At 39.4% G+C, this 22349-nt stretch overlaps 3 protein-coding genes across 5 annotated transcripts in view; 2 read left to right on the top strand and 1 right to left on the bottom strand.

Moving 5' to 3' along the window:
- LOC124211117 (tyrosine-protein phosphatase non-receptor type 13) overlaps positions 1 to 22349 on the bottom strand; it is a 118787-nt gene that overhangs the window by 93321 nt on the left and 3117 nt on the right. The window contains exon 1 of one of the 3 annotated variants that reach the window (XM_069134397.1): positions 15006 to 15061. The exons of 1 other annotated variant lie outside the window; for it this stretch is intronic. The gene's annotated coding sequence lies outside the window, so the exon portion shown is untranslated. Of the gene's footprint in view, positions 1 to 3242; positions 3578 to 15005; positions 15062 to 22349 lie in introns of those variants that run through there. One more of the 3 variants, XM_046609863.2, reaches the window with a different exon arrangement.
- LOC124211145 (uncharacterized) lies at positions 5367 to 8535 on the top strand. The gene is made up of 3 exons (XM_046609926.2): positions 5367 to 5510; positions 6523 to 6673; positions 7709 to 8535. The coding sequence occupies exons 1-3, from the start codon at positions 5445 to 5447 to the stop codon at positions 7861 to 7863; spliced, it is 372 nt and encodes a 123-aa protein (XP_046465882.2). The 5' UTR covers positions 5367 to 5444; the 3' UTR covers positions 7864 to 8535.
- Positions 20121 to 21645, top strand: LOC124211138 (uncharacterized). Its single transcript, XM_046609911.2, has one exon. It carries the CDS (start codon positions 20254 to 20256, stop codon positions 21016 to 21018), a length of 765 nt encoding a protein of 254 aa, XP_046465867.1. The 5' UTR covers positions 20121 to 20253; the 3' UTR covers positions 21019 to 21645.

The raw sequence follows: 22349 nt of genomic DNA, 5'->3' as shown, positions 1-22349 counted from the left end.
GTCGGGTTTCCGATCACTCGAGACTTTGTTGCTTCGCCCATGTTTGATTTCTTTACTTCAAGTTTCGCCACCAAATAAATTGGAATTAGTCGCTTCCGGATCTTTCAAATACGGAATTACAACCCCGTCTCATTTATGGGTGGATAAAGAATAAGTAAACAAATTTCAAGTCTCATTGTCACGAATACAGTTTTTCCTCAATCGGTAAAATAAATTTCGGCAAGTTTCGGCAATTGTATTCTTGAACTAAATGAGTAAAACCCAACTGACTTTCTGATTACTGGTTTGTAGAATCGAATGAATCACTTTGACTCTATTATAGGTTAACATTGATGGATCAAAGTTGATTATCTAAGGAATTTATCGGTGAATTTTCTATCGTATAATATTCAGTGAAAAATGACAAAGTCCAACTTAGTTTGCTTCGATACAATTATTCATTTGACATTCCGCGCTTTGCATCTCTTCCCTTCACTTTTAACTAAATATTAACTTTTTTCTGCGCTTTTGCCATTTCCTCGTTTCAATTCCCACAAGAGCCTACGACTCGTATTTCTATGACGTCCTCGCTTTCCGACTTGACTATACACCAGCAGGAATACAGTTTATTTCAATTACACCCAACGAAGTATCCTGGAAACTACGATTACACTTGCTCTACATTACTTGAAAACAAAAGCAAAAACTGCGCGGTCGACTGTCCGCAGGCACTGTGTGAAAAATGGGTCTCGGTCTTGCGACGAAATCAAAAAAAATAAAGAAAAAAAGAAATACTCAGCCAACAATATTACTAATAACCAAAACATCCCTTAGCCAAGATCCAACTTCCAAGATTCAAAAGAATTTCACAAAAGGATTTGATTGTATCGATATTATATATTTTTATTTTGCACATATTTACTCTGAAAATCGATTTTACCCATCAAAATCTAAATTCACACGCATGTTTGTAGATAAATTTCGCAAAGCACCCCAAATATCGAAGTTTTAAGTGACCGCCTCATTCGAATACAGACCATCATTGATATCACCCGACACATGCTTCACTTACTTCAAATCTGCAAAAGTAGTTGGTAATTCAGCGATGGCTACCAAGCTAAAAATAACCGATGCATCGATTAATCGAGTCCAAAAAAAACAATCGGTATTAATTATTTCGCATTTTTTTTAAACGGTGAATATAAAACCAAAATTTTGAAAATTTCAGTACGTAATCTCAGCAGCGACAAATTTTTTTCATGATTCATAGTTTCGTTCAAGATATTTTTCAATTTCATGTGTAAATATTGGTTGCATCGAATAGGTACCTGTTTAGTAAGTAAGACAACGATAATAATACTTGATACTTTAATTACATAAATTGATATTGTATCGCGTGGTTGATGGAACTAAAAAAACAAAATCCGATTCTGAGAAAAAATAATCGAATCGGTCGTTTAATCGAGCTTGAAAAATAATCGATTATTTTTGGTCATTCTCAGCAGGCACGGCGAGATCAGTTACCGAGTATGCCTATCGTTTTGACCGTCGAAGAGGAAAGCTGCTCGCGAAGTTCGGTCGTCGATAAATCACGCCTGAGCTTTAGCGAGGGCAATGCTTTATCGAATATCGTCGAATTCAGTTTCCTTCATCCCGCATGCAATTGACGTTCAACAAAAGTCGCTCGATTGTTTTACCGCGACGATCAGCGGTTGCTCGAAATTTTCGCTACCCCATTAATTTTGTTGTGCAAAATTATCGCAATATATGACGAATGGCTTATTACGCCGCGTGATTGCACGCGTGCAATTGAACGGCTTTCAGGATTAATCAAATTTTGTCCGTCGTTGTTGACACCCATTGGAATAAGAATTACCTCCAATTAAGGTGTCACTCACGCGTGATACGACAATCCGTTTAGTCCACCCGCGTGGAATAGAATCCGCACGATTGCTCGTCGATGTCGCTTTTCCTACACTGATTTTCCCTGTTATTTAATTCTCAGGCAGACTCGCTTATTCAATAATTATTTACTAACGACCAGCAGACTGATTTAGAACTTGTCATCCGCAAAGACGGAGAGCTGGAATTATCCTCGGCAAATACGATTTTATACCGAGTTTGTGAATTTACAACAAGACCTGCTTCGCATAAACCGCAAAATTTGTCACGTCAATTTTTTGGGGAGAAACAAGTTTGTACGAGGAAAAATATATGCCGGTAAGATTTTACAAACACCTTAGAATCAGTACCACTGCATTTTTTTTTTTTTCTTTTTAGTCTTCAACGGTTTTGAATCTCTCACAGAAAGATTTTCGCACGGTGTAAAATTTTTCCAAGAACATCGATCAAGGGGAATAATAAAATTTTTGCGTTCCTAGTTACGAATAGTGAAATGTTCCATGTTCAAGACTTGAAAGAAATTCCATTGACCAGAATCCCGAATGAGGAATGAGCTGAAGAACTTTGTTGCTGTAAGGTTTCTCCCCAAAAAATCAGTGTGAGATTTCATTATTCAACTGTTTATTCATTCATTCATTTATTTATTTATTTATTTATACCACGACGAAGTTTGAGTGAGGCAGGTGTCGTTGTAGGGATGGAGTCGCCATTAGCATTGGAAACATGAATTTTCAACCAACGTTATCTGTAAAGAAATCGAACTTGTCAGTTAAAAGTATAAAACAACGTCCAGGAATCACGAGATGCTCGTTTCTAGAAAATTAATAATTACACTCGACAAGTGGCTATACTAAAAAACCTTGAAAATGTTGCAACATAAAAACGGATGGGAGATAATTTTCACATCCTTGCTTCTATTTGTAGATTTCAGGTTTGTTTTCCGAAGTATTCGACACCCAAAAATAGTCATCGTTCGCAATTGATTATGATGAAAAAATCGCCGATTCCACATGATCGATAAACCAGAAAAGTTGAATTCACATGAAAAATAGAGAGTATAAGAATTTTTCTTGAATTAATCGAATCAAACCCTCAATCAAGTTTGATTCGTTTGTACGGTGATCCTCGAATCCTGGCAAAAAGAAGCCCAAAAAAGTTCATTACTCTGGATCACCGACAGTCCTTTCAGAACCAAAAATCTACGAAATTTCATAGATATTATAGAGAGTCAGTGTTCAAAAATTGTTAGAGAAACGAGTATAACGTAAACCTTCGGTAAGAAATCCTTCTAACAATAATAACAATACCGACTCCATCCCAAAAAGTATCCTCGCGCTACTTTCGGCGATGGAGAAAAATACCTCGATAAAAATGATCAGAGACGAGTTGCTCCATTTCGGAAGTTCATTATTTCTCCTAATCCTCACACAGATGCTGCAGTAGTCATGGCAACTCGGAGTTTAATCCCGGATACGTTGAACCCATGCAACCGTCGCGTGTCAAGGTGTCGAGAGGCGCGATTCGAAGATTAAAAATCGTGTCGACATCCAATTTGAAAAAATCAATTTCCCCGCCTCTCCTTACTTTTTTAACCTTCAAATGTTTCTTTCCTCTCTATCTTTCTAACGACGACGCGTTTCCCGTTCCTTGTTACGCGAATAAAGCTCGAGGCCGACGCAAGTCCGAAGTGCTTTCGACGTGGCGGCCAAGAGAATACTGAAGCTCGTTCCTCGCGTTCGGCGAACCTGAGTTCTACACCCACCCCCAAAACCAGCGGCGCACAAACCCTCGCAACTGTTGCGCCCCCGCCCTCCGCTGATCTTAACGTTTTATAGCCGTTGCCGTACCGCGGTAATTAATGCTAACGATTTGGCAACGGACTCAAAACAGTTCCGGAAAACTCACTTTGCCCGCATTTTCCCACCCCCATCGACGATTTCCTATCCCTTGGATGAGAGGGAAAATATTTCGAATCCGGCAAACTTTCTCTGCCGGATAAATTAATTATACCGAGTGCAAGCGATCGTTTCATGGTGGTACCGTTTCAACGCCTAACCAAATTCCGGCATCGATATAATCAGTTTTGACGGGTATTTGGTTTTTTTTTCCATTGAACAAGTATCCGCAAACACTAATATAATCTTGTCAATATTGCAAAACGCGATACAATAAAAAATTTCCAAACTTTTCTCATCGCCGAATTGTAAATTATTTTTAAGGTGTCGCTGACTTCGCTTGTCATATGTGTATGCCATGTATATTTTGTTACGTCACAAGCGGGGAAATTTCCTCGTTAAAGTCTGCGAGAAAGAGGATAGGAATATGACTGGAAAGATTTTTAAATCGTAGCACGAAGAACGTGTACTTCCCTGACTCAGTCACTGCTAACATAGATCGCTGATAACGTTTATTATAAACAATTCGACTCACAATCAGCGTAGGTAAGACAAGACTCGTTCAGAAGAGTAGAAATTTTCATTTTTTCAAATGATCGTCTTCTCCAAATTAATCAAAAGGCTTCTATAAAAGTTTCTAAACCAGCTTGATGAACGAAACTGAAAATAACCAGAAATTTCAAACTTTGTTGACCAATCGTCGATTGATCGGTTTTCCAAAAAAAAAAAACGAAGGACCTTAACCCCTTCAGTAAAGTATTTTTCAACTTAATATTTTTGACGGATTTTTATTCCCCGAGGGTTTTGAGATATCGTTCATCACGAATTTGAAGTCAGAATTTGATAATGTCTACATCCAAGATGGCAGATCCAATATAGCAGATGGGAAATCGAACAAACTATCAAAATTCGATGATTACGGCTGAAACTTGTTACTCGAGGGTTTTTGGGTCAGCAAAAATCGTTTTAAATTGTAAATAAACTGTAATTAGGCTAGGCCACGGACATTCGTGAAGTGGGACGCTGAGGATCCGACCGTGACTGAAAGGATTAAGCGAGCTCTGTAACCGGATTAATTTTCAGTCCTTTTCAATCCAGTAGTAAGAAAATATTTCAAATTCAGCCATTATCCCGTCCCTGACATATATACATAATATGCGGTGCTTCCTCGTCACACATATCATTCATCTTGAGGGCCCGTCAAAAATGGTTCGAAGCTGCAGAGACCAGAAATTATGTACCTACCAACGTATCTCGATTCAACAAGGTGCAAGACTGAATAAATCATTCCGTCGTGGGTGTCGTGGAACGGGGATCTATCGATCATTTTGCCACCCGACTCGCCCGCATGTAAGAGTCGATTTGTCGCACCCAGCTCGCGTCACTTTGCTTATTTAGGTGCAGCCCGTTCCTTTGCGATATCAATTGAGCGATATGCTGTCGCTTGGCATTTCCGCCCCCGTCGAGTTCTCCACATTCGTATTCAACTCGCGCGAATCTAAGATTCCACTTTTCTTGCCTGCCTGCATGGGACAAACGGAGTATAAAACTCAGCGTCACGTACCGTTCTTGAACAGTCGGTCAAAAATGTTGCTTCGCAAAGTTCTCGCCGCCCTATTCGTCACCCTGGTGCTCAAATTTACACGACCAGTTCACTCGAATGACGAAATGGAAGCCGGAGAACGTCGACACTTTGAATTATCGCCGGAAGATGCGGTACCGATGAATAAATGGGTGAGATGTTGTGAGGAAAATTTACATTTTGTTCAATGAGTGACGGAAGAATTCCGATTTTTTTTTTTCTTTTTTTTTGAAATCAAACAAAGCAATCGCATTGCACTTTTGTGATATGTGCATCGTCAAATTTAGGACTGTTTGAATAGAATGAAATCATTCCATGCACGGTCGATCACGATTTTTGTCTGTACTTTAAACTGTGACATTGGGTTTTGGATTTTTGGATTTCCGATCATGTTTAGCAGTAGTTATTGAAATACCGATGTAACCCGATATGTGTGTGAAGAGAAAATGGTAGTTAAAAGGAGCATCATTTTTCACATAATTTTCTTGCATGCAAATATAGAATACATTTTTACGTATTTCCGAGCTGTTTATGAAAAACATTGAATATTTCTTTAAGTGAATCGAATTGATGGCACGAAGAGGGTTCTGTTTTGAAAATTGCACACCAGTTGGTCTGTTCAAATTACCCTAAAGCGATCATATTCCGACTGTAATCTAAGTCATATTTCCACTTTTCCGTCATACAAATTTCAAATGCTTATAAAGTCACGTTTCTCAAGCTCCGAACGTTCTTTGAACGAAAATTGAAGTCACCTATTAATGAAAAATTCATCAATACGTATGCTCATTACACATCGAACAATGCAAAGTTTTGGAAGACAATCAACGTGGTATAAGCCGGTTTATATTTACCCTAAATTGATCTTTCGGAACTTTACCAACGTTGTGAAATTTGACAACATTGTTGATGCCAAAGAATCTCTTCCAGATTCTTAAATTTAAGAATGTCTTCGAAATACCTCGAGAATTCACTCTCTTGTCAAGCGTTGGAATGCGAGGACATCGAAACACTTAGGAACTCGTAAAGAATGCTCCTAAATACCGAAACAATTATATCACCCGGTGGTAACACGAGCACTTTCCACGCCCTCGCTCATTCCACGTGGGCGTACCGACTAGAGTGGTATCGACTAACCAACGAATTTTCTCCGCGTGTTAACAGGCCGGTGTAGATGACGCCAGGAACAGTTTCCCCGGCGATTTGATCGTCGGTTATCGTCTGGCGGACGAGGTGCTCTACAGGCGGGTCATCGAAATAAGAAATCCAACAAACGAGCTGAAAACTGGCATAATTACCTTCTCGGTGCCCAGAGGTGGGTGAAAATTCAGAGAGGCGGGGGTTGAAATTTAGGATTCGAAAAGTTCCGATAGCGCCGTATTCCCAATTTTTTGATGGCATCGCTTAAAATAAAGAAATCAGTCTGTGATGAAACATCAAAGTTTCGAACGATCCGAAACCCGAAGCTCAAAGTTCCGCAAAGGCATAACTACGACAAGTCAGAGTCTCGAAACCGCGTAAACGAGAAAATTTAATAATCTGAGACATCGCGATTCAGATTGATCCAAGATTTTCAGTTCTGTGAATTTCTAGCTTGGTGAAATTTCAAGACTTTGATCTTTCTTTGTTTCGGATTTTCGATACTTTTACGTTCGGAATTTTACTCCATCGATAATAATTTGTTTTTCGGAAATTTTTCTCGATCGTAACTTTACTTTTCGAAACTTTGCTCCATCGTGACTTGAATTCTTGGAACATTAAGCCGTCGGATTTCCACCATTTAAACTTTGTCGTTTCGTGAAAGTTTGATTTCTTTACTTCAAGTTTCGTCGCCAAATAATTCGGAATTAGGCGCTTTCGAAACTTCAACCCTGCCTCAACTCAAAATATGTCTTTATATTTTCTTTTTCTTTTTTTTTCTTGTTCTTTTTACGCGAGGTACATAATCGGTTCAAAATTTTAAGCAATTTTTTGAAACTTGTTGACTAAATTCTGTTAAAATCTTAATTTGAAACTGTTCACACAGTCAAATAAGAAATGTAACAAAACAAAGATATGACAGGGCAGAGGTCAATAAGTAAAACTGAGGCTGATCAAGTTTGTTATATTTAAAAAAAAAAAAAAAAAAAAGCCCCATCGATTCAATTATTAATTTTAAAACATTGTATTCCAACAACTCATACAAGTGAACATTTTTTTAATACAACGCACTTTGTTCTTTTGCTTTCGGAAAAACTACATCTAAATGTGAAACGAAAGTGACGTAAGGAGGAACTAGAAACAGGCATTATAGCTGATCAGGAGATCTCAGAACTAGGACCACCTAGGTTTGACACGTTTTACATTACAGGGCAATTTCACTACGTGAGCGCGATCAACCGAGCGGGAAGCGTGGGCGTGATGTGCGAGGAGCCCTACACGATTGGCAATTCGGAAACGGGTTTCAGAGTCAGGTCGCAGCCCAATACTCAGGTGGTCCTGGACTGCACCTTCGCAGCTCATTGATTTCCACATTTCTCGTTTCCTTTTTCACCAGAAAATTTGCAATTCACTACTGAAGTTGATGATTGTACGTGTACCTAAGTGTACACTAACAAAGATTAGAAAAATAATAATAGGAAAATAAACAAAGTGTGCGGACTGAATTAAGTACGAAGCCTGATTTAAGGTGGTTTTTTATTCAATCCAAACAGCTTAACTGAAATTTAGACTCGGACTGATTGTTAATATAGTAATAAAGTGAATCCCACCTCGTTGAAAATATCATACCAGATTACCGGACAAAAATGCTAAAACAAGCTTTCTCAAAATTGGATCTTTAACATAGCGCTTAAGGCGGCTTTAAGTTTTTTCTACGGATATACTATCATAATTATTTTATTAAATCCAAAGACCTTTGCAAAAAAACTAGACAATGGTTGTTATCTTTCCAACGATATGTTGAAAAGGAGACGTTGCTGACCGTTTCGAAAAGATTTTTAGTAACCCGATGGTATGGCGGTGAATTTGAATATCGTGAATCCTATTTTCACACAACCTGGATTGATTTGTTACTAATAATCACAAAATGAAGAATAAGACGTCTTATCTTTTATTGAAGAAAATCTATTGTCCATCGAGACGCATGAAAATAATGGAACTATAGAATATATTAATTGTATCTGATGATAACGGTAGTCAAATTTAAACTATGGGCAGAACATTATCAATAAAATTATAATAAACTATAATTAAAAACGTTATTAAAATTCTTGAATTTTATTCTCCTACATTATCCCAACAACTTTAATTTAAATTACGTGCAAACTTTTCCAAAAGGATATTTTATTGACTCCGGAATCACTAAAGAACAACCTTAACTGTCACTAATTGTGGTACGTGGATCTTGAAGAATCCACATCAGTCGCAGAAATAAGGAAGAAGAAGAAGAAGAAACAGAAGAAGGATCGCTTCAAGATTCATTAGGGAAAAAGCGATGCCTCTCATAGTGAACATGCGGTATTATTTTGCGAGCAGTAATTGCGGAGATATTTATACGAATTCGAAGCCCGAAACCCTCCCGTCGATAATTACAAGATGTATAGAGGCAGCAGCTCCAGCACTTTCGTAGTTTTCAACTTCTTTCGTTAATTGCGACGCTATGAACTTAATTAATTATCGCTACATGGCTAGGCTACAGCAGCCTGTATTTTAAAGTCGGAGGTATGGAAAAGTTCATTAAAGTTTACGCTCAGAACACTTTCTACTACTTTTCCACAGTAACTTCCAAGTTTCTCGATTCCCTGAGCAAGGAAACAACTTTTTGTTCGCCCATTTTTACAACTCGACTGGATTTACTTACGCGAGGATTATCTTGCACAGTTTTACAATAAATAGTAACCAATTTCTTCCGTCGAATTTCATATTTTCCAGAACTTTTTTGTCACCTTAACTTCCCTTCACGTTCCTAAGCTGAAAAAAATTTCTATTTCTTTTAGTAACTAGAAAATTCTAGTAAACTGAGTATCGTTACAATAACGTTTCACATATTGTGGATAATACAAAAAAAAAGAAATGCAGTACAAGTGACTATTTCGTGTAATTATACATGTCTATATTGCTACGTATTGTTGTTTAATTCACAACATTAAATCTGATCGATTAGTTGACTATATTTTTTTCATATCAATAAAGCCTTAACATGAATTTTTCTATTACACCAGCATCAAATTATGATTACTGTTATCAAAAATTGTTTAATTTACAACGTAACACGTACCTACTGAATATTATTACTCACTTTCATTTTGTATCATACGCTTGTGGTAAAAAATAATAAAAATTATTAATTAAGTACCGGTGCAGTAACTAAAACCAGAAACTTCTTCCAGTGTGACGCGAAATTCTTATTGAAACAATTACGTTATTAACCGTAGCGTGATTGATGAAAAATTTAGCAGGAATATATGAAAGATCGAAATTTACAACTTTTAATAACAATCCGTCAGAAGCAAGTGTCGCAATTATTCGTCAGCTGTGAGACGCCGAGGCGCAATACCCACCTTACAGCTAGGGTATGTACTATATATATACAACCGTGTTCGACTTAACGCGGGAGGATCTTCAGCCCTGCAGCAGGCAGTGTTAATTAGACGGGTGTGAATAATGCGTGACGGCAGTAAATACAGCGAGCCAGAACTGCGAGGGTGTAAACTCTATGAGAAAAGACGTTGCGACAGAGGCTAGGACGGATTTCGAGGAGGCAGATCGGACAGAAACCAGCGGAAACCCCGACGTCGAGAACGCATTTTCAAGGGACCGTGTCGCGGCTTATTAGCGAAGTAAGCACCTCGTCAACTATCAACAAGACGTCTGTCTCTTCCATATATTATCTGCTTCTTCTACTAGACGCGATAATGTACCTCGCGCGAATCAGACGCCAAAAGACAGTCAGCCGTAACCAACGATATTAAATACGAGAGGAATTTTGGACCATTGAAATTTACAACCAATTTTCACCAATCGTTATTTCACCCCCGTTATGCTCTCACGTCCTTTGTGCAAGCTTTCAAAAAGGGAACGATACTTTTTTTTTTTTTTTAACGTCGTGCATGTAAGTGAGCTGAAAGAAGCGATGTCACATGCGTAAGATTCGTTTTACACTTTTCATTTTGTGATCTACTTGCAGTTAGTTTTAGATTAACTCTACGATTATGCCTGTGTATCATTTTACGAAAAGGTGCTTTTTCTTCTGCCCAGAAGCGAAAGCCAACAATATTCATGTTTAAACGTGAAGTTTTATTTTGGGACTTCACCTGGAATTCTAATCGGACAAATTTCTTTTATGAAAGAGAAAATAAGAAACTAAAATTCAAATCGCGTAGTTCTAAAAACAGTACAAACAACAAATGATTCTTCTTGTTAAAAAATAACAAACAAATCCCTTACTATTATTAAATGATGATTAGAGAGTTCAAGATTACGTGTTATATTGATTGTAGATTATACAGGTACATAAGGACAGATGGCGAAAATTTCTCATAAAAATTAACCAATGATCACATTCAAAGTGCCTTTTTTGTTAGGTACCAGGATTCGCTGACAATGAATAATTGATAAATATTATCAATTGATTCAATAATAAGAAACTGAGAGCCCCGGTTTCACCGATTCCTTAATTACGAAGAAGCTCACTAGATTCTAAATCGCGGTTGGCACACCACGTCGTTATAAACTCCAGAGAGCTGGTCTCCTAATCCCCTAGAGTCTGGCAAATCACCGCCGGGAAATAAAGCATTGAATTCTACAATCTGCACTTGTTCGTTTGTTTCATTATTTTCCTCTCCGTTTTGTTCTCCGGTCAAATTCTTATACCCTTAGGATGTATTTCACGGAAGAAACAAACGACCCTGATTGGAAAGCAAAGTTTTTTTCCTCAATTTCAGGTTTTACACAACTTTCGTCACCGCTCGAGGACCTTAAACCAGACGTTGATTTTCGAGGCGGTTGTATTACTTTCAGAAATTGTAATCCAAGTTCGATAAAATACAACAAAGTCAATTCTCCAACGAAATTAAATTCAATTTAAAATCGCAAATTGTCTGAAGAAGCAGTACAAATATATGCAGTAATGGTGTCTCACTTTGAACGGTAATTCGGAACAGAAAAATGATTTTGATCGTGTGAATATTTGAATCGTAGGAGAAAATTAAACACCAGCGTTTCATTAGATAAACAAAAAAAACTATTATCGTAATGCGAAAAACGGCCAAATCGATTTATATACGATTCACGCTTCAAATTGTAATCGACGTGTCTCATTAACCGAACCATTGTTCCATGCTCAATTCACAATTGTACAAATTTGTGAAACCGGAACCCCTCGAGTTTAGGAGGATCGTATAAACCGACTGGATATCTCTTCGCATGCTTATAAATATTGACTACGGTATAACGTCTACCTTCGTTCTACCCTCCTGATCTGTTGTTCCTTCTCTTTTGTGGCAAGTGAGAGAAATAAGCTTGGATTTTAGTGACGTATTACGCTTTTCGGATCTTTTCCTACATACCTTGTATGTAGAGAATTCAATTCGGCAAAGTTACGGTATGAAAAAAAAATGTCGGATCTACACTTTAAGCTCGACGAAGTTGTTTCAAGAGTAGAAAAAAGCATCAATTCAAACGTGAATCTTCAAGTTTTTCAAGTTCGTATTCTCGCCAGTGTATTTGAGGAAAATTTGAGAAAAGTTATTGTAGGATTAGTCTCATAAGCGTACATTTTTAAAGAAAAAATTTCAAACATTTATTTTGTGTCCTAAATCCGTGCGATGTTTTCATTCTAGGAAGAAATTCGCCGGCGTGTTTTCACCAGTGATAGAATTATGCGTGAAACGTAACTCGAAGGGTGTGAAAATGAAAGTCTGCGATCCTATCGTCGTAAGAAACGCGAGTATGAAAGATGCAATGAATATTTGCGCACAGTCATTTTCTGCAAAATGCTATCGGCTTCAGTGTCAGCGTAAACGGGGCGGACGCAGAAAGCTTGATAACCATGTTAGGAGTCAATTTCTGAGCCAAGAATAAAGCGACGCCTCTGAACACGTCTCTCATCCTTTAATCTTTCCCTGACTACAGGCTTATCCGCTTCCAGACTCCTCGCCGCGATCAAACGACGTATTATACGATATTGGCACTGACTATCTCGTCTAACGAACCATGCCTGATCAAAGCTAGTAAAATTGAGTCAGGTCCGAGCAACTGTAGTGAATTTATTGAATTTCTAACTACGATTGCCGGTAATTTCACAAGGAGAAGAACAATGCTATTGGTACAGAACCAATGGATTTTATTGAAAGAGGAAGTCTGATTATTATTACAATATTCTGTTTGTTATCATTCATTTATTCTATATCTTTTTTACAATTTGGAGCGAAAGAAAAAAAAAATACAACTATCCCGAAAGTCTCAAAGTTTCAAAATCAACTCCAAAAAAAAAAAAAAACCAGAAAGGTTTTACAACAAATATTTAAAAAAAAGTGGTGCAAATAAATTTCTACGATATTCCCAAAATTTTTCCACCAATAACAAATTTATGCTTGAAATGTGAAAATGAAGGCGTGAAAAATTGAAAAACCGAGTATCTGATCATTGTTCTTGAAAGTTATACGCTCACCAATAATTCTTAATGTTCCAACATTTTCTCTTCCGCGTGTCGAATAAACAAGTTCAGTAACGTTCTTTCCACGATTCATATTACTCAAAGAATTGAAAGAATTGCTTCCATGAGTATTGGTTTTGAGAGGTGAAAACTTCTTCGACGTTTCTGTACCGTTGCTAAATCTATTTCCAATAAATTCACCAGGGGGGAGAAATTAACTTTTCGCCAATATCTTCGGCAAGTGCCCTGCGTGTATCTCAGTAGCGGCATTGTATTCAAATTTCTGCCGCTTATTCACCCTCGGATTTATGGACGGATATACATACATACATATATACATATGTGTATATGACGGAATATCCGATACCCTGCGCCATAAAACCTTTTGTGAAATTTTATGCCCGGAGCTAAAACCGTCGACAAGCCAATTTCCCCACCAGGACTTCCGGTCTCGAAGGCATTAGCACAGTATTCGTTCAGTCAAAATAGATCTGAATAAAAAGTAGTCGAGATATGGCTGCATTTTTGTGTACAGGGGTTTTCGACCCTCGGGAATCAAACCTAAAATCATGAGCTGCGTAGCAAAATTTGACTCTTCCCTCAAAAACTGCTATCGATAGATGAACAATGACCTCGGAAAATTCTACATTGAATTACGTCCTCGTATGTCGGAAACGGAGTCGGATTAACAAATTAAGAAAAAAGAAATTGTTTCACCAAAATTCCCCAGATGCCGTCGATAAGTTAAATTTCTTTTTTCTTAATTTGTTGACCCAACTCCGTTTCCGATATGTCAGGACATAATTCAACGTACAATTTTCCGCTCTGCACGATGGTCGAGTCATTTTTCATGTATCGATAGCAGTCGAAACACCGGCTATGCAGCTCAAAACTGACTTCACATTTGACTTCCTAAGGGTCAAAAAAACCCATACACGCAAAAATCCAGCCATATGCTGAATATTTACAATACAGATCTATTTTGACTGAACAATTTCAGAATATCTGCAGACAATTACTGAGGCCATGCACGGTTAGGTGGCGGGAAAATTGGACGGCAGTACAATCCATCATCCCTCGTAACCGCGGACTGACAAACCTTCAGAAGCAGATGTGGCCAGCTGCATAATTCCGCAGATTGTATCTGCGAATGGCCGACTAGCTTCTCCAAACGGTCGAAGGGACAGTGTCTTCTAGGCTTAGGGCTTTTTGCCCCTTCCATCACGAGAACGGAATTTCCCAAGAATTTTGGCCAAAGACCGTGAACGATGGAATTTGGTGAAAGACCTTAGTTAGCGGTCTGGACAGTGACGTAGCTGATACGCTCGGTATCTGAGGCCTGAACCACGAACGCGAAGTGTTACAAACTTCTCGACGTGATTAGGTTGAACCGTTACTCAACGAGACTCGAAACAAAGTTGCTGCTTTCTTCCCGTACTGATGGGGAGAAAAAGAGCCCTTAATTTCTATAGGGAAGCTACGAAGACATAACAATGTGCGATAATATGCAGAAATTAGAAAAACATAGTAGAAATGATTGTGAGTGCCAAAATGATCAGGTTCCGTTTCCAATTGTAAAGTTATCCAATTGGTATACCTAAGGAAAAATACACTATTCGGAAAGCATCGAATGCTGAAAGCCGAGTTCCAATAACAATTGACGAAACAACGACGATCATTTTTTCCGAAGATATTGCAACGAATTTAAGCTATTGAAATTTTTAATGACTTAAAATCGTCGAGTTGAGATTCGGAAAACAATGAGAACTGATTGGGAACGAATTAAAAAGTGGATTCAGAGGAAATGCAAGTCGAATAAAACCAAATTCGTTATCTGTGATAAATCAATTTTGGTCAATCTAAGTCTCTTGTCTGATTACCGAGCGAGTGTACAACCGCTTTTCCGAAGAATCACAATTTCAAACGCCAACTTCACTGCACTCCAACAATTAGTCTACCACGATGCGAATTGACCTCAGGTTTCTACGCGGAACAATTAGGTGTACTTTACGTCACTGAGGATGACCAGCGGTCAGTTGAGCGCAGGCGAGACGAGTTGATCGTCGGGAAGGCAGACTTTGGAGGGTTGTCGGAGGCAGGCGTGAAACTCTAGATGATGATTGATTGATTAGGGCTGATGGAGCGTCGGCCTCGTTCTTCATCCCTGTAACGAGTAGCGTCAGAGTGTTCGTGTACACGTTCAAGCTACGTTGTTTAAAACTTTCGAATATTTCACCGTGGTATTATTTACGCTTGAACAAGTCACAAATTGATGGAACGAGCCTGGCGTTCGCCAGCTTGAATTCTTCCACGATTTGATCCCCGAGTTTTCCCTGTCCAAACTAACCGGCAACGTTCATCCCTCCCGGACGACGCGACGTCGCCCTAATTGCGCAGCGACGTATTACCAAAATTCTTACCAACAACGGGTCGACCCCAAACCACTTACAATTTGCAATCGCGTGTTTCTGCCCTCTTAAAACGCCCAGAGTCCGGCATGTAGCTGTCCAAGTATAATGACATTAAAAAATCAGCGACAAGCAAACGGATCGTACTCGGGAATTCTTAAATTCCAGCGAATACTGTACGTTCTTAACCGCGTATGATGAGGTAGTTCGTGAATTCATGAATTACAGATTTAATCTTGAAAATTTTACTCAGCTGGTGAAATTATTTAGCTCGGCTGCCACCTGCACTCACTTCAATTCGTTTCTTTTCTCAGACGTACCCGCGGTTCGCATATTACTTAGACTTTGTGAACAGAGTACCAACGTTTTTAACCGGAAAATTTTGCGTGTACCGGGTGTTGAGTATAATATTTAACAAGACATGCTTTTACGTTTGAATAAATACAGGCTGTAGGTATGTAACTCAATAGCTGCACAGCGTAATGCGAATTTTGACAATCGATTATCTTGAAATATAACCAACCGATTCATGACACTCTTTAGCACTAAATATACGCATGTACGATGCCATTTACAGCGGTATGGAATCTGTTAGTAAAGTATTATGACGAAATTTTAGAATTCTAACGACGTCGCAAAACGTCAAAAGGTAACGAAATATCATAAAAAGTAATGTCAAGCTGTATACGAAACATTTCAAAAGTTCAATAGGATTTTATAAATAATATTCAAACAACCATGTAGATTAATTTCAGGGCTTTCGTATAATTGTAGGAAATCTCAAAAAATAGTTTAACGTGATTTATTCGTGCATTGACAGATATATTTATTATTGATATTTCAAGTCGGTAAATATTTGGGAAATATCGAAAGATTTTTAGAAAAACAAGCGGTTACACCTCGAGGGTGAGTAAATGCCTTGGAATAATTACGGCTGAAGAGTGTCTCGGTGTATCGAGAAAATTGATGAGGTGCAAATCGAGTCGGAAAACATTTTCAAATTCCTCCGTACCGACGGGGGCTGCTTGTATACGCGCCTATATTTACGTACATGCAAATATTTAGTAGAAGTGAGAATTGGGGTTTACGTATTTATGCAAATGTATGCAATCTAGCTTGTTCGGCTCTGTGGAGATTTCAAGTGACGGAAATTGTGAAAACGTCGAGGGTTGGCTTCGCGTCCGTAGTGGCCGTGATGCCATCATCGCCAGGTACGTATTCTAATCGATTCGCCCTTAAGGTCATGCAGTACTCCTACCCTTATCGACCGAGAAAATTCACCCGTTTTTTTTCTATGTTGAATGAACAAACGAACGAAAAGAGTTCAAATTTTGACGGCGCATCGCTCTTTTGTAACGGAATTTTCATGCAATATTGAGGTCGTTAAACAAGAACTAGGAATTACAATAATTTCGTAAAAAACCACACATTTTTTTTGTCGATTTTCCGGATATGAGTAGTTTTCAGGTATTCCGCTACAAAACAGCGATTCACCGTCAAAATTTGAAACCTTTCCGTTCATTTGTTCATACAACATAGGAAGAAAAAGGGTGAGTTTGCTCGGTCGGTAAACGTAGGAGTACTAGATGACCTCAACTCGAAAGTTTAAAGCGTTAACATCACTACATTTACTTACGCCGGGAGTTATCAGCGCCGTCGAACACCTGGACTAGAGATCAATCCAGGCCGACGTTGAACGATTTTCGAGAATCCAAATGCACTTTTGTGGGATCCGTAACGAGCTTACATTAGTTAGCCCCCCCCTTGAGAAGCCGTATTCGAATTCGACTCGGTATCGCAGCGCTGAAAGCTCGTCAGTCCGCGACGAAAAGCCGACGAAGAAGCTTTCTCAGTAGGCAAGGAAAAATAACTTACATGCTAACCGGAATCGTGAGGTGAGTTTTCATCCTCTTGCTAATCCAATAAAGTACCGGAGAATTGTAGCCAATTTCATTTAGTGCGTCACGCGACTTAACTTCGGTACGTATTTTATCCAGATGAAAATAACTGCAGGTATAATGATTTTCATGACATTTGCATTTGCATTCTTGAGTAAAAGCGAGGATCGAAATATCCTGAATTTTGTGAAAAATCGATATTGGAACATTTCTCACGATTTTCCGATCAACATTTGATAACATATCGAAATAATAACAGGTATTACAAGAAAATTTGACGCTTCAATTTCTAAATGGTTTTGAAACTTGTATTTATTTGTTTCTTTCACGAGAGTTAAAACTGTGTGAATAGAATGTAACTTTGATGCAAACTGAATTTTCTCTGTAAAAAAAATTCCTGGAGCTTTAAGACAATGAAGACTTCTCTATCCATGTTCACGTTATTCAAATTCCCAATTTTTATGGCCACATTTTCACTGGCAACCATGATTGTGTATCTTGGAATAAAACATCGAAATATCTTCCATCATTGTGGAAGGAACGGTCTTTCGGTTCATCGAATATTGTTCTCTACTTTGATGTGAATGTTACTTTTATTCGACGTAAAATTTTTGTAGTCAAGAAATAAATATTGAATTAGATAATCCACGGGCATGGAATGTTGCGAAGCCCATTTTTCAGCGAGAAAAGTATTAACGCATTAATTATTTACTCAAAGTAATGCTATAACAGATAAAGAAATTTAGAAAAACAAAATTGCAGAGTACCTTTACCAGAAATTGCGCCTTATTCATATTCCGCAGTTTCAGAGTGCAAGGTACCATTGCGGAAACAGTCCCCCCCCCCCCCCCTCGTTAAGTCCAGAGCTTTGTTTAACAGGATTCAGTGAAGGTATAGAGTGAAGCACTTTGTGTGCTCATTGCGCAAGGCAGTCGTCTGCACGTTTCTAGCTATCCGTGCTGCAGTGGGAAAAGAGAGTGACGCAGGGACGTAAATGAAGGTGCCTTTTTTAAAACACCGAATAAGCAAGAAGAAACATTACAAGTACTACACATACGTGAGAGAGTTGCGCGCGAGGTACGATCAGGCCGATGATTTCCCCAGACGACAATTCTCCGCGTATTTATCACCATTTGCGGTTCACTACGTTCGGCTTAAGCTGCGTATACCTACAAAGACGAATTTATCTCTCTTGTGCCATGCGTCTCGAAACGCGTATGATCTTTGTTATGCGGGACTGACAGGATTTTTTTCACAACTAAACATGAGACAGTATATGTATAGTGCCGGTGCTGTTTGCGCTAGAACCTCGATCAGTTTAAGGTACCAGAGGTTGGTTGGAATCCTAATTATTTGGACACTGGGTCGTGGTACGAGGGTGAAGTGAGTAACGTTAAAACGCCGAAACATCACAGAAAAGTTCATTATTATAAAATTTTAGAACAACTTTTAAGAAGTTGGTTTTTCAAATTATGAGTATGTTTTGTTTATTATGGTTCAATAAATTTTGGGTAATCCTAAAGGTGCAAAGTAACGATGCCTCGCAAACAAGCATTGTTAAAGTAACGGCACTAACTTCAACCCATGTCCTCGTAGATGTGTCCGCAGTCCAATCTACCTACCAAACTACAATCATCATGAAACCTCCCAGGTCGATTTTATGAACAAGTTTATTACGTCGATCCGTATCATTTTCAAATTATACGTGGCATTCGGTCATCTAGATGTTATCCACGATGTGTGAAGAACCTGACTGCGAGTTTCTTTGTTGTAACGAACACTCATGTTTGTACGAACTGATCAGACGCTGAATGATCAGCTAGAAATGACGAGGAGTTTAACAAGGAAGACAGCGCAATGATCGATTGTTAGATGCGTAAGACAACTAAGGCTGGAGGTTTTAATTTCGATTCTTTTTGCTATGTGTATGAATAAAATTCGCTGTTTAGGTATTCCGAATCGTAGCGATTTGACAAGTGTGGCGAACTGAACTGATGATTAAATTTTAATTACAACTTACGATTACACACCGGTTTTTACAGAAGACCAATCAATAGGTACCTGACGAGGTTCCAATCTGGCAAAAGCAATAGCAGGATCACGCTTAATCGCAGAAGTCGTAGCCAATTCTGATAGGATTCTGACTATTCTCCAGATCCACGAGCCCAATTTTCACAAAGAGCGTGTGATGTGAGCTGGACCACCGACGTTGAATGAACGTGCGATAACGTGCCGCAGAGTCCATACAGATTAATTATAACTGGCCGGTTTCCCGTGAGGAATGAATGAAATTTTGGTAACCGGATGGTCGAAAATGAGCATTGGTGCCAGAGAGTCCAGGATGGTATGAATGGCAATTGTCGATGTCAGGTTCGAGATGGACCACCGGGGGACGTCTGGCTTCCGGTGATAACGTCGAATCCACTCTCCGTCCCTCCTTTCCCACCACTCCATCAATTCCTCTTCGCCGTGCGAGCTCCTCCCCCGGTGAATTGGTTGGCACAGTATTGTAGGTAGCAACAATGCGATAATCGTGTGTTGTATCCATCTCGTTTTCATTCCAGGCAAAGGTACACCGGAAGTTCCGGTTCCGTGATGATCCAGGTAGCAGAGCGATGAAGAAGCGGGTTCGCCTCGAAGCGAAGGAGCCAAAGGAGAACAAGGAAGTGAAGACCGGGAGAGAAGGAAGGGAATCAAGGCAACAGGACAAAGGCCAGGACGCAATCGCCCTCGAGGACGAGGCCCAGAACGAGGGTTTTGCCGAGTGGCTTCGGTCCAGCAGCGGAGTCGAGCTGATGAGACTCTTCGTAATCGCGAATTCGCTGGTCGTCTTCGTAACGATGGCCTGGCCGAACATGCAGGAGGCCCTCTACATCGTCAAAGATTTCATAATGGGCGACGAGTAGTGTGGTTCCCTCCTCCACTACCAGGGAACACAGACGCGGAAGCGAAGATGCTGGCCTTTATATTCCGCGGTGTCTTCCTGGTCGGCATTGTCTCCTGGTACAGCACAAGCGTCTGGAAGATGATCGACGGCTACTTCAAGGATCGATTTCAGAGTTACCTCCGTGCCGAGTACGACAAAAACCCCCAAATGCTCGCCGACCTCCAGGCCTACCGCGCGGCCGCTGGTAAGAGGAGTCCAGCTCTACCGACCGCCGTCCCACCAGAACCGGACGTTAGCGAAGCCGTTCGCGTTTGCTCGGCCGAAGTTTGCCCAGCCGCCAGTAACAAGGCCAGTAACAGCGTGGACCCGAGAGATGGATTTTTGGGCAGTGAAAAGCAGCCGGAAACTGCAGCCGCAACCGAACCGCCTCTGATGGTCGAAAGGAATCAGAGCAGGAGAGCAAATCACGCCGGTGAAGAACTGAAAAACGATTCCACGAAGATGAGAAAGGTCAAAGAATCGAGAAAGACGAAACGTAGATCGGTCGAAGGTGGGAAGCCCTCGAAGAAAAGACTGAAGACCATCACCCTGACGGAGAAGGACTTCGCTTCGACGAGAGTAAAGGTCACACCTCAGGACTTTGACGAATTTGATGCAGACGAGAACGTCGCCAAGGAAATCGAGGACGAATCCCACGGCGTTCTGGTGTCGAAACTTCCGTTCAAACCTAAGGCGGATATCGGGGACCTTCGAAGGGTGTCGGAGGAGGAGTTCTGCCCTTTGACCTTGGAGGATGAGGTCTCCTGTCGGGAGACCAAAACTTGGCCTTGAATGCTTGATTCGCACACATGCCGGAATCTTGAACGACCATTGTGGAATTTATAGTCATAAAAAACCATTGAATTCAAGTGAAATGAAACAATTTTAAGATACTTTTTAATCTGTGAATGAGATTCCAGATCTGACCTGCTTCGAATCGAGAACGAAAACTGGGTAAAATTGTCTGTAGCGGTATGGTAGAAAGCTACCTGTGTATAATATTTGCTTAATATTTTCTGGTAGTAAAATTATCAGGCGAGAAATTAACTCTCCGTTTTTATTATACACATAAAGTTGAAGCGCAGATATTTATTCGACTATTTTGATTAACTTGTTCCGTTATGGAGCCGATTATAGGCACGATTTCTACGAATGCAATTGCCGGCCAAACGGACTTGACCCTGATTGAAGCGGACTGCATGTACCAGGACTATCAATCGCCGAGATATGTTCTGTCTGGCAGGAAATCCATCACTCGTCGCAATATTGTGTCTGATAAGAAGCTATCCACCTACGCTTTTTCTCGTTGTTATGTGTCTCGAATAATTTTTACTAACTAAATCTCCGTATTTAATTACCGTTCCATAATGAACAGTTGTATAGCTTTTCCTTTGAAATTAAATACAATCCGAGACCTGATTCCTATGTTAACATGATATATTAATGTTCCTATTTGTCGTTGTCGTTATTTTTTTTCCACCGATAAATGACAAGTATTGTTGTAACCGTCTTTGTTACGAAGGTAAAGTGTCTTCGAAATTTCTAAGCTAAGAGTATCTGTATGATTAATAAGTAAATGCATAATATTATGTCGCATAAAAATAGACAAATGGCGTGTATTAATTAGGAGAACGCAAATACATGTTATAGTCATTCGCAAGCGAAACGATGTCGCATCATTTGGGAGAAAAAATTATAATCCTGACGGAATTTCAACCTTAGCACATGGCATCTTTGAAGTAAGTTTCGTGAATAACGCGTTTATTAACCACACCCAACAAACCTTAAAAACTATTTGTACTAATTTGACTAATTTTTCAATTCATATCTAGCAGCGTCCCTGTCTCTCGCATTTGGCATATCTCGTCTATTCTGACCCCATAATGACCAATGCACTTATGAATTTGTTTCATCATTACTTTTGTCATCAACCTACAGATACAGTAAAATGAAAAAGAACTGTTCGAATCTGAACTTATCAGATGCGGTATGCGTGAGATGAATCAGAACATTGAATGTCTCGTATAAATGCAACACTAATGCGGTTCGCTGCAATTTTTGATAAGTAAAAAGACCGTAGATATGCTGCACATTCACTAAGCGGCTCTGCGCCTTCTAATAAT

This window comes from Neodiprion pinetum, chromosome 1 (assembly GCF_021155775.2).
Source record: "Neodiprion pinetum isolate iyNeoPine1 chromosome 1, iyNeoPine1.2, whole genome shotgun sequence".
Classification (NCBI taxonomy): domain Eukaryota; kingdom Metazoa; phylum Arthropoda; class Insecta; order Hymenoptera; family Diprionidae; genus Neodiprion; species Neodiprion pinetum.
This window is presented reverse-complemented; position numbering and strand designations above follow the sequence as displayed.

What these genes read in the sequence shown, in the direction of transcription:
- LOC124211145 (XM_046609926.2), top strand. Translation starts at nt 5,445, where the DNA reads ATGGAAGCCGGAGAACGTCGACACTTTGAATTATCGCCGGAAGATGCG. An exon ending in CGGTACCGATGAATAAATGG is followed by an intron (nt 5,511 to 6,522) that starts GTGAGATGTTGT and finishes GCGTGTTAACAG; the next exon opens with GCCGGTGTAGATGACGCCAG. An exon ending in TACCTTCTCGGTGCCCAGAG is followed by an intron (nt 6,674 to 7,708) that starts GTGGGTGAAAAT and finishes TTTACATTACAG; the next exon opens with GGCAATTTCACTACGTGAGC.
- LOC124211138 (XM_046609911.2), top strand. Translation starts at nt 20,254, where the DNA reads ATGCTGGCCTTTATATTCCGCGGTGTCTTCCTGGTCGGCATTGTCTCC.